We start from the raw sequence: 11,685 nt of genomic DNA on the forward strand, positions 1-11,685 counted from the left end.
CTATTAAGGCCTCTGAAGACGGCGAGAAAGCCGAAACGTCAGGCAAATATGAAAAGTTCGATCCAAACACCTCGCAGGCACACTATTAGAAAATATAGACGACAAAAATATGCCGAGGTTTCAAGAAAAGAGAACGTTTGAATCACTATGGAAAGAAGTGAGAATCCTGTAGACATCGGAATTGGATATTTATCTTATTGGACCGGCCACATGAAGATGACTGCCTTGCGACATGCGAATGCTGTGCTTCTTCCGTATAAATTCGACTTTTTGAGAAGATTCCGCCTGTTTCTGGAATAGAGCACAGGTTGAGACTGAGTTTTCCGTAAAATATGGAAAGAATTTAAGCAAATTACATCGGACTTCAGACGAACAACAAACGCTCGTCGTGCTTTGTCGCTTCTAAGCGGTCGAGAATAACTGTAAACTGCCATCAGACGTTCCGTAGTGGTAAGTGATTGCTCCAACATTAAAATCACTTGTGCCCACTGAAATTGCAGGAGTCTCATCAACAAATATAAGAAATAATCAGTGCGGCTACAAAATCAGCAAGACCCAAAATCAGATTTGAATTTCTGCGAGATCTAAGGATTATTGTCCTAACAATCACGGGGAGGCAGGTATCACCTTCTTAATTGGGAAAGCTTTTGTCAGTCAAGAGTGGTTTTTGTGCTCCACGGACGTTTTTGTGCTCTATGGACGTTTCGGCGCTCAAACACAAAACTATGCCTTGGCCCCCCGCTTTTTTTTTATCCTTTGATTTCTTCAAAAAAAAATTCATCAACTTCCTTTTAGCCGCACATCATTTTTTTCAATCTTTTTACTCGTTAAGGAAAATTTTTCGCCTACTTTATACTACTTTATATTTTACATTATATTTTTATTTTGTATTTTATTTTATTTACATATTCTACATATGATATTCTGATAAAGCAACTCAGTCAACAACAAATTTAGTGTCGACAACCACAAATAGAGCATCCAGGATTATTTCTACTGTTACGCAAACAACAACAGGTAGTTCCGGAATTTCTGCAACGTTGCCAGTTTCGAGCTCCGTTTTCTTTTAAGAAGTCGTTAAGAAGTCGTTAAAGAGCGAAAAGTTTCAAATATTCGTCACATAACTGTCGCTTCCATTCCTTTTCAGTTTCCGCAATCTTCTCGTATGTCCGTGTCATCATAGCAATCAATAAGTTCAACAACATTAATGTGACCAATAGTTCGTAGATAGTGAAGAATATCTAAAGAAAATCAACTACAGCCAAGAAAACCCATTTATAGTCGGGTCAAAACGACATGAAGCACCGAGCAGTTCCGTAAACGGCGCTTGAAGCGGCGCGGTTGAGATGACAATTGGAATTGATGTGGGACCATTGGGAACTGCAGAGATGGATGGTACCAGCAAAGGTCCCACTAGATATTAACCGCTACGCTTCATCGCGGAACGCAGCCGCTTACGCAACTGCACCATGTTTCACGTCGTTATGATCCGACTATGTGTTCACTGCACCAACCTTCCCCTGGAGGGCTACACGGCTCTTACAATCGTTAAGATTTTTATAAACAGCACCGAATTCACCGACACTCATTATAATCATCCGCATCAACGCTTCACGAGGTGAATTCATAATATTTTCGAATCTAGAAATAAAATTAGCAAGGAAGGGTCATTTTTCGTACTCTTTCCTACTGAACTAACCTTCCTTTATAATTGTCATCCTCATCTAACCCATTCCGCTTCCTATAATCTGTCTCTGCCATCTCGCATGAATGGAAAATCACATAAAAAGCTGAAGATCAAAAAATCATTCAATTAAGTTTTTAGCTATTATTAGTTATTATTATTGTTATTAGTTATTACTCTCTAGCAACCTTTTTGACCCAACCGGTATAGCGCAGTCGATGGGAGATTCGGCTGTGTACGCACGATCGAAAAAGAAAGAGAAAAAAAAGAAGAGAAAATGAGAAAATAAAAAGTAGGTGGTTCATCTATTTTTCCGCGTGGACTAAATCCACAACAAAGTTGCTCCGGAGATTGTTCGGCTCTTAAAACCAAACAATTAATTACTCGTGCATTTTTCTTAACCATTATTTATTACTGTTTTTTAAATGTCGCGTAAGTTGTTGAATTATATGTTTTTGGTTGATTTCATAAAAACTTTCGATATTTTCACTTTGATATTTTTAATTTTGCTGAAAAAATAAAAATAAAGTAATAGTACAGCTTCAGGTCAACGAAGTTGTTGTCGTCAAATTTTAGCATTAATCCGTTCTGTTTATACTATAATCAAAAAGAAAAACGAGTCCATAAAAAGATCCGCTCCCATTGCCTTCAATTTGGTTGGTCTGCAAATTTCCGATGAATTAATTAATAATTTGCAAATTTCCAATGAATTAATCAATAATTTCATACTCATAGCACAGGTTTCGTTTTTTTTGTCAAATAAGATGTTTTTTAATCCTTATAAAAAAACTTATGATTTTTGAAGAATTTTCTTCACGTTGTTATATATGTTCCATTAATGAGCAATCGACTGCTGTTTGCTCCAAATTAAAAGATACATTTCATTTTTTTAGGAGAAGGGTTCTATCGGATAGCCGATATTCCACAAATGTCCAAGAACGTTCTTTACTGACTGCGGCACTTACGAGATGCTAATGAAATGCTGGGTGGTGGATGTTCTCCAGATGGCTGCGAAATTAATGCCTCCGATGGGACAAACATTTTAAAAAGTACTGCGATCCTGTCAACGGATATCCCCAGAGAATTATGTTGTGTTTACAGGCGAAAATGTCACAACAATGCTTAAAAATTATATTTTGTTAAAGTTTTTTTACTGAATATGTTTGCATTTGTGTTCGCAATTATATTTTCTCTGTCATTACAAACCTTTCATAATGAAATCCCCCTCCTATACAAAACTTAGGGAAAATTCTACTCATCTCTGTTCTTTCCATTTTTTTATGGCACACCTATGAGTGTTTTCAAGTAAATAAATACATAAGGGAATAAATAATAACTCAAAGATCCCACCTTGTGCGAATCCGAGTATAAACACGGAATAAATCAGCAGAAATCGCAACATATCACCGACAACAATTTTGTAAACCATCAACACGAATGGACCGACAAATTTCATCCCCCTGCAAGTTTACGGAAACCTTGTCACGCAGTCCTATTCCTTTAAAAGCATCGCTTCTGTTCTGGACTCAATTCACGGTGCTCTCGGAGGTGGCATCGCCACTTAAAGGCAGCGTATCACGAAATAGACTCGGTACTGGAACCACGGGGAAACCGTAGGGTTCGGGTTGCAGATTATGGGAACGAGCCTGGCTCTGCCCATTTTCCCCTAATCGTCGTAAAAAAAACATCTTGAAGACGCCATTCTTCCCTACGAAGTTGCAACGCGCCACCCTTGCGTGCCCGCCCCATCCGCGAGCGATCTGACAGAGATTAATCAGCCCTCTTTACCAGCTTATCCGAGCAAAACCAGTTAGAGGCATCACTCCACGAATCTGAGGTAGTACGGATTTCAGGTGGAGTATTCGTAAAAGAAAGAAGGGTGATTCCGTCCATTTCTTCCCAATTGTCGTAAAAAACGGCCCGGAAGATACGGCTTCGGGCGTTCTGGCGCACTATTTTCTACAAGGAGTTCAATTGGAGCACGCCAGCCGTGTGCACACGCCGCATCTTTCAGTCCGTTTTCTACGGCAATTAGGAAGAAATGGACGGAATCACCCACCTCTCCATAATCTGCGATCCCGTATATGAATACTCCACCTGAAATCCGTACCACGTCAGATTCGTGGGTGATGCCTTTAATGGGGTGTTGAAGGGATCGGAGCGTGTACAAGAGGGCGCGTTCGTAGGAATTAATACGGTTCCCACGACGTTGTGGCCGAGTGTGGTTCCGCTCAAATCCCCCTAAAAAAAACAGCGTGGGAACCGCTTTAGTTCCTACGAGGCACGTTAGTTCATTCGCTGTGGTCCCCTCAACAAGCTACTCGTTGGTTTTACTTGAAAAGGCTGCTGAGGGGACCTCATTAATCTTGCGTGCCGAAGGGTGGAACTGATTTCACAGGAAAAAACGTTGTCTTCCACACCGTTTTTTTTTACGACGAGTAGGGAAAGATGAGTGAAGCCACGCCCGTTTCCGTAATCCACAACCGAAACTCCGGATTTTTCCTGGGATTTCTGTACCACGTCAATCTCGTGATACTCTGGCTTTAAGTAGTGCAGCATCGGATGAGAGCAAAGAGACAAAGAGAAAGAAAGTCCCTCCCCTTAAAACGAAGCCAAATTGAGCTGAAGAAACATCGGTGGTCATCGTGGTTCAAGTCAGAAAATCAAATAAAAATCCAATCAAATAAATCAATCATGTGACCTGCAATAAAAGAGGAAATGCATTGTTGTCATAAGAACAACTGCAATTGTCATCACGTTGTCGAGCAGGAGCATGACCGGATGAACGAAACAAGCTGTACGAATCGGAACGATCAGCAACAAAGTCAACTGAGAGGCTTTGTGAAGCACTTTTTCAGGAAATGCGCTCTGGAAACACAAAAACTCTGTAATTGCTAATAAAATTTGAATAACAATAATAATAATAATAATAATAATAATAATAATAATAAATAAAATAATAATGACCGCGAAAAAATTTAAATAATAATTATAATTATAATTATAATAAATAAAATAATAATAACCGCGAAAAAATTTATATGATTAAATAATAATAAAACAATATGTAAAGTGTCCAGAAATCTCACTATAGCAATCCACCATCGCTTTAAACCTATCTGTTGCATGTCGACGATATCCTTCGTTGTTCTCACCACAACCGCCAATAATGTCAGTAATTCGCAACAAAATCGTAACTGAATGCTCATGTTTCATTATTTTTCCCCTCTTTTTTTTTACAAAAACTCATCATTTCACATCCTACTAACTGAATGCTATGCATTTCTGCTTTCTGCTTTTATTTCACCACATTTTTCTCGTTCTTTTTTCTCCCGGAAATTCATAAGTTCACATTTTACTAAACCAAGGAAGTCACCATCTGTTTTTTATTCTCGGTATATTTCCAGAGATGACATTGTCGTTGCAATGGTTCATGATTCCCACTCTCGAGATGTGCCAGATTTTGAACGGTGACGACAACATCGTCGAATGATGAGATATTCGCTGAACTATCCTCTTCATCAGGTAGATACTGAAAAATGATTTGTTAAAGGCATCACTCCACGAATCTGAGGTGGTACGGATTTCAGGTGGAAGATTTCAGGTTAAAACGGAAGATACGGCTTCGTTCTGGGACTTTTTCTACGGAATAGTAGATTATGGAGCCCCCCCTTTCCGGGATTTTTTTTGGGAATTAGGAAAAAAAGGGGAAACACCCTCCTCTCCATAATCTACTATCCCTTATAAGAATACTCCACCTGAAATCTGCACCACCTCAGATTCCTGGGGTGATGCCTTTAAGCTATATAATTTCACAGCGACTACGTTTTTCCACTGTATTCCACCTCTTCAATCAGGGTATTCTTTCATGAATCTAATATAACGACTAAAAATGAACCTATAAATCTACTTCAAAACCATTAGAACCACTGAAAACTTGTAATTCTATTTAACCAAAAAGAATATTTCTGAAATTTTTCCAAACCTGTTTTTTTTTGCTTTCTTTAAAACATAAATATGCAGTCTCAGGCAGACAATTTTTCATTCACTTTTTTTTTGAATACGTAAACGGCACCACCACATGGGTATTTTATTTTTGGTGCTACAAAAAATTAAAGGCATCACCCCACGAATCTGAGGTGGTGCAGATTTCAGGTGGAGTATTCGTATACGGGATTGGAGACTATGGAGAGGGAGGCGATTCCGTCCATTTCTTCCTAATTGCTGTAAAAAACGGCCCGGAAGTGCAGCACCCATGGAACTCCTTTAAAAAATATGCAAAAACTTCCGGGACGGTCCGTTTTTTACGGCAATTAGGAAGAAATGGTCGGAATCACCCCCTCTCCATAGTTTCTCATCCCGTATATGAATACTCCACCTGAAATCTGCACCACCTCAGATTCGTGAGGTGATGCCTTTAAGGTGTTATGAACAAAAATGAATCTACAGCATTTTCGCGCGATTTTAAGGTGATTTTAGTGCTGAACACTGATCCTTGTTGAAAGTAATTGCAAAACTAGTGTGGATTTCAGTACGCTAGGATGAAGGAGAAAGGATAAAAAGTTTGGCGTTAATCAATCCGCAATCTCGATGACGTCAGCTATTTTTCCGAACGAAATAATCATCACTTAGCTCTCATGTTACAGCTATCATTTCAAGCAAATCATTACTGTGCTCCTAAAAATCCTAGAAGAAAATAATCCATAAAAATACCCAAAAAATCTAATTTGTGGTAATTAACAGCTCCTGAGAACGTTCATCTTCCGGCAGCCAATATGGATGTACAACTTTCACTCGTTGTTTTGTTCTGCAGTCATTCATTACATTTTTAAAAGGATACTATCCCAATTTTGAGTAAGGAGAAGGCAAAAATAGTGCCAGACAAACCCAATGTAACCATCTAAAACCGTTATATATTTCCAGATATAATTTAGGGATTTAAACAAACCGATTCAATGACGTCCCGGGTCATGAATGCTATGTAGAAAACAAAAAGAAACCATAAATAGCCGAATAATGATTGGAAAAGTCTGTAAAAATTCAGTTGAGGTAGTGTAAAACGTAGCAAAAAATTCTTCAAAATTCAAAAAAAAAGACTTCTATTTCTGGAGATATGTGCACACACCTGCGTTTTGCGAATGCTTCCCATTTTCTTTCGAGTAGCTCCTCCAGTAGACCATCAAAGAAGTCCAGATGACTGCTTTTATCCTTAATTCATCAATTGTAGAAGAATCCTCCTTGATCTCCCTTCACAAAACTTTTGAGGTACCCCATAAACGACATTCGCAAGCACCGAGTTTGGATTCAACGCTCCATCTTCTTCACGAATGGTGTCAATTTCCAAAAGCGGATACGCTTTGCAAACAATATTCCCATATCTCCATACAATATCCATTTCACATTCCAGTATTAATGAGAACATCTGGAAAAAATCAAGGAGATGAATGGGAACAAATGGGACCCCGAAATTCCAAAAAAAAAACATCAAAAATCCAAAAATTATTCTTCCAGAATAAAATAGTTTAGAGAAGCCACGAAAGTCACTCTTTTGTTAGCGAGGCGAGCCGCGAGTGCCAACGGGGTCAGTTTCAGATTATTTCTTGCGCCAAGAGAAGCCCCACTCCTGTACGCCAGGCTGAACATTTCCTGAAAGACACTTAATCAGACGATTCCAGGATAATAAACCATAGTTCGTCTCACTGGTAGATCATGGATAACAGTCAAATGCAGTACAGTATTCCCATTAGTGTCCGTCATATTCGGATCGGCTTTAAACGCCCGTAGCAGCCGGAAGCAGTCCTGAAAAATCTACTTGATGCACCGTTGGGACCTGAAATCGCTGGATGGACAGTTGAAGCGATATGGTGCGTACCTGATTGTTTGTACAAGCAGCAAATGAAAGCGGTAGCTCACCCCAGTACATTTGCCTAAAATCACTCAATTTTATAGCGATCGTTTCGGGATCAAGAGAAAGTGATGAGTGTGGATAATAATAGCGCTGCCCTGTATATCTTGTGTTCTGCATTAAGTCGACCCATTCGTGTTCGAGCGAATCCGTTCGGGACGCTTTCTGATCGTCAGCACAGAAGAACGATCCATAACATCTAATCAACATGTACATATGTAGACGTTCTTCTTCTTCTTATTATTATTATTATTATTAGAACTGTTGTCAGAATTTAACCAGCTAGCATCTTTTAAAAGTGTGTTTAACCAAGCTATCTTGACCTAAAATGTGCAGGTGTAGCGCAATTGGTAAGAATTTCCGCTGTGAGTCGCCTAATTCGACGATGGACTGTTTTTCACATGTAATTTAGTCGAACTATAAACCAAACTAGTTTGTTCAATCATTTTCAGTGACTGGTTCACTCCCTTTATCCGCTCTCTCATCAGCCTTTCCCCAAGTTCGTACAAATTGTTAAGTCAGACTTAAAAGTCTGACAAATTAGGGGGACCTAAGAAAACGCTGGCTTGATACATCGCGTAGCCACCGCTAGTCCAGGAAGATGCGGCGCCGCATAAGGCTGGCGCGCTCCAGTCGAGATCCCTGTGGAAAATAGTGCGCCAAAACGCCTGAAGCCGTATCTTCCGGGCCGTTCTAATTTTACGGAATTTAAATTAGGTAAGTTCTCAAATGGACGGAATCGCCCCCCTCTCCATAGTCTCCCATCCCGTATACGAATACTCCGCCTGAAATCCGTAGCACCTCAGATTCGTGTAGTGATGCCTTCAAGGCGGTGGCGCATCCGCATAGAATGGGGAACCCGATGTATCAAATTTGTGTTTTTATTCTACGAGTTAAGTCTGGTACCAATTTATTGATGGCAAACTTTTGACATAGAGATAAAGAAAGAGCAAAATTGGTTGATTACTCTTGAACGGTAACAAACATTAAATAAAAAATTGATTAGAAGCTTGAAGCTGGTCTATTATTTTAGATAACAAAAAAGGAGAACCACCTGGTGATTTTTCCAATCAGTCACAAAAAAAAAATCCATAGTAAATTTGCGGAACCAATCGTCTAACTTGTTTTTCGACTAGTCGCTCATATTCAAGATGGAGAGGTTAAATTACCATTGAAAAAGATGAATAAAATGATTAGGGATAGAAGGGGAAGTAGAAGAGACAATGTTTACTTCAAGCAGGAAAAGAACGCGCGTTGCACCTAATTGATTGAATACTGATACATTGGGATCAATATATTGGTTATCAATAAAAGCAAGAAGGACAAGCCATCGGGCAAATGTGGCACCAAAACTTGGAGTTTTTTTACTTTGTTTTTGTAAAGCTGTGCTGCAATTACCGTTGATGAACATCAGCTCCTTTTTTGCAAAGAAAATAAACCATCCCAACATCTTCGTTTACAATTGCTTGGTGGAGAGGTGAAAGACCTAAAAGTGCACTTAGCTCTAAAAAAAAATACAAACAACTCTAAAGCTAATACTATTCGTAACGCTCCAAAGTACCGTAATAATCTTCCGATATAAAAATATCGTTTACGATTTTTGGGAATCGAATCACTATTTGTTTCGCCAGTTCATTCATATCCGCAGTGTTATGTAGTAGACAGATGTGTAAAAGGTTTTCGCCCATTTTTCCTGGAAACGAGAGATGTAGGTCAAATTCGAAGTTGAACAGAACAACCATTCTGACAAATCCACCTCTTTGTTTGATATCCCACACAAGTTCCCTATACTTGACCGCTTTCATTCCAAATGCACTGGCACCATCCAGGATTTTGAGCGCTGTAAAAAGAAGTTAAAAGATTATTTAACTTATTTATGGTACATATTTTAAAAATGCGAGTTCCCAGAAATTTCTCGCCCTTTAATAAATTCTTTTTTTTTTCAAGGAGCCCGAGTTCAATCGGAGTATTTGAAGCCTAAAAAACTTATTTTGAAAGAAAGTATAAAGTAATAGTAGTAGTAATAGTATAAAATATAAAGTAGTACCAATGTGAGTTCATTATTCTCTTGTGAAATTGACAATCGAACTTTGACTCACTCCCTGGAAAAGATTCCCAGAGAAGTGAAGAGGTGTGAAAACCCCGCTTCAATATGCAGAGAAAAAATCAATACCTAAAGTTCATACACACACGAACCACGATCTTTTGCTACCTTTAAGAAAATCGCCAGCGCCCAATCCATCCTGATTAATGTCGTCGAGAATGTTTGGACCACTTTTACCTCTTCCTTTTTTCCGCCGTAACGCACCAAGTTGTGCATTTCTCTAAATATAGTCAAAACTAGCAAAAAAAAATCTTCATATCACCACATAAGGTGCCAACAAACCTGCTTATTTCTTCTCTTTACCAGCTCAGAAATCGAGACGAGTTTTCCTTTGCCACCGTTGTACAAGTAGGATTTCACCTGTGGACGAAAATCTTGGGATGTGTGATGATTTTTATATTAATAGGGGGAGGAGGAGGGGGGAGGGGGAGGGACTCAACCGCGCTCCTATTGAACTATACTCGAGCTGCACTTAGAGCACTGGAAAACATTCATGGAGCGCTGAGACCATTCCTAACAGACAGATGGGGATTGCGGAGAAGCCATATCTCATGTCATTCTTTGTTTCATTAAAAGGACTGAATGATATATTTCAGCTATTTTCTTCTAGTTCCAGCTTCAAGGGCTGGTCTAGCGCAGTCGGCTCCCCTGGCTGCACGATCTATCGGAGGTTCGAATCCGCCCTAGTGGTCACCAAGCCTTTTATCCTTCCAGGGTCGATAAATTGGTACCACACTTATCTGGGAGGATAAAAACACTGATTTGACACATCGGCCAGCTACCGCAAGTCATTGTATAGGCCAGTTACACGTTCGTGGACCTCAAACGATTTTGAATTGAGATGAACGTGGGGACGCATCCCAAGCGGATTGATTAACGCCAGACAATTTATCCAATTTTATTTTACTTCCAGCAGGCCTGTTTGGAGAGTTTGGAGAAATCAGAGCATGAGTAGTTCCTGCTCTATATTTTTTCTCTTTCTCTCGCTACCTTTAGCTGCCATGCCATAGATGCTATGAGACTAATGCTTAGGATTTAGGGCCTCGATCAACTCACCTATACAAATCCAGTGATGAATCGTCGATTGGTGAACTATCACCTTCTCGAGAACGTCTCAAATGTTCAAATGAGAAAAATATGTGACAGTTAAGGACAGACTCCATAGATGCTTTTTTTGCGCTCTAAGTGGAAGTCGAGTACAGTTCAAAAAGAGCGCTTTTGAGTCCCCCTCCATCCCCACTACACTTTATCCAAATTTCCCATATATCAAAGCATAGTTGAGCGGAAATTAATTTCAATTCCAAAAACAAGCTCAAATCATTAACATCCGGCCAACGTACGGCTGTTTCAAGGTATTCTTCTAGAATACTGTAGTCTCCAGAAGAACGTGAATATTTGATCCATGGAGCAAGTAAACCTCCTGCATGTTCATCAACCAACGAGTACAACGATGAAGGAGTATCAGATGAGTTGAACGACATCTCGAATGTGAGTCACAATCAGAATTGCTTGGTGAAAGAGGACGTAGCAGGAAGTCGAAGGATGGTACCAACCACAAATGCGAAAAGGCTGGCGGATCCAGCTCGATTGAGCCGCAATTAGAAAAGGCTCAAAGGATCATGGCGACGGCGCTCATCGCGCCATGATTGCAATTCTTCACTCATAAAGATTCGATCGTAATCATTTTTTACTTCTTTGTCGAGCTGTAAGCAACGAAATGATTGTTATTTAATGGTCGTACTTTTGTTTTGCTTCGACGACGAATCGAAATTACCGCAGCAGGAAAAAGTCAAAAACTCCACAAATACGCTTTGATAGTTCTTCCATATGAAAGCGAAACATGGAACACAGCAGGTGAAAGAATGAAGATTACATAAGGTCCAAAAAGATTGGACATAACTATGACTACATTTAATAGCTCCTACATAAATAAACTCACGATTTTGTAGAAAAAAAAAAACTCCGCAAATTTCTCCATGTGTCTAATAAGTG

General features: G+C 39.5%; 1 protein-coding gene across 3 annotated transcripts; it reads right to left on the bottom strand.

The window, feature by feature from the left end:
• Positions 1-1,088: 1,088 nt before the first annotated feature.
• RB195_000461 (uncharacterized protein) lies at positions 1,089-11,174 on the bottom strand (the record flags this gene model as incomplete). 3 transcript variants are annotated; one of them, XM_064196825.1, is made up of 18 exons in its annotated part: positions 1,089-1,241; positions 1,515-1,641; positions 1,700-1,790; positions 3,035-3,144; positions 4,386-4,552; positions 5,061-5,216; positions 6,633-6,714; positions 6,810-6,892; positions 6,954-7,106; positions 7,229-7,330; positions 7,385-7,483; positions 7,557-7,611; positions 8,988-9,075; positions 9,151-9,282; positions 9,346-9,429; positions 9,802-9,913; positions 9,976-10,053; positions 11,034-11,174. In XM_064196825.1, 18 exons carry the CDS (start codon positions 11,172-11,174, stop codon positions 1,089-1,091), a joined length of 2,013 nt encoding a protein of 670 aa, XP_064052706.1. The 3 variants fall into 3 exon arrangements, with proteins under 3 accessions (XP_064052706.1, XP_064052707.1, XP_064052708.1); XM_064196827.1 differs by lacking the exons at positions 1,089-1,241; positions 1,515-1,641; positions 1,700-1,790; positions 3,035-3,144 and adding an exon at positions 4,774-4,881 and having other exon boundaries at positions 4,373-4,552; positions 8,988-9,093; XM_064196826.1 differs by lacking the exons at positions 4,386-4,552; positions 5,061-5,216; positions 6,633-6,714; ... (9 more) ...; positions 9,976-10,053; positions 11,034-11,174 and having other exon boundaries at positions 3,035-3,140.
• Between the last annotated feature and the right edge of the window lie 511 nt (positions 11,175-11,685).

This window comes from Necator americanus, chromosome IV (genome assembly GCF_031761385.1).
Source record: "Necator americanus strain Aroian chromosome IV, whole genome shotgun sequence".
NCBI classification, from domain to species: domain Eukaryota; kingdom Metazoa; phylum Nematoda; class Chromadorea; order Rhabditida; family Ancylostomatidae; genus Necator; species Necator americanus.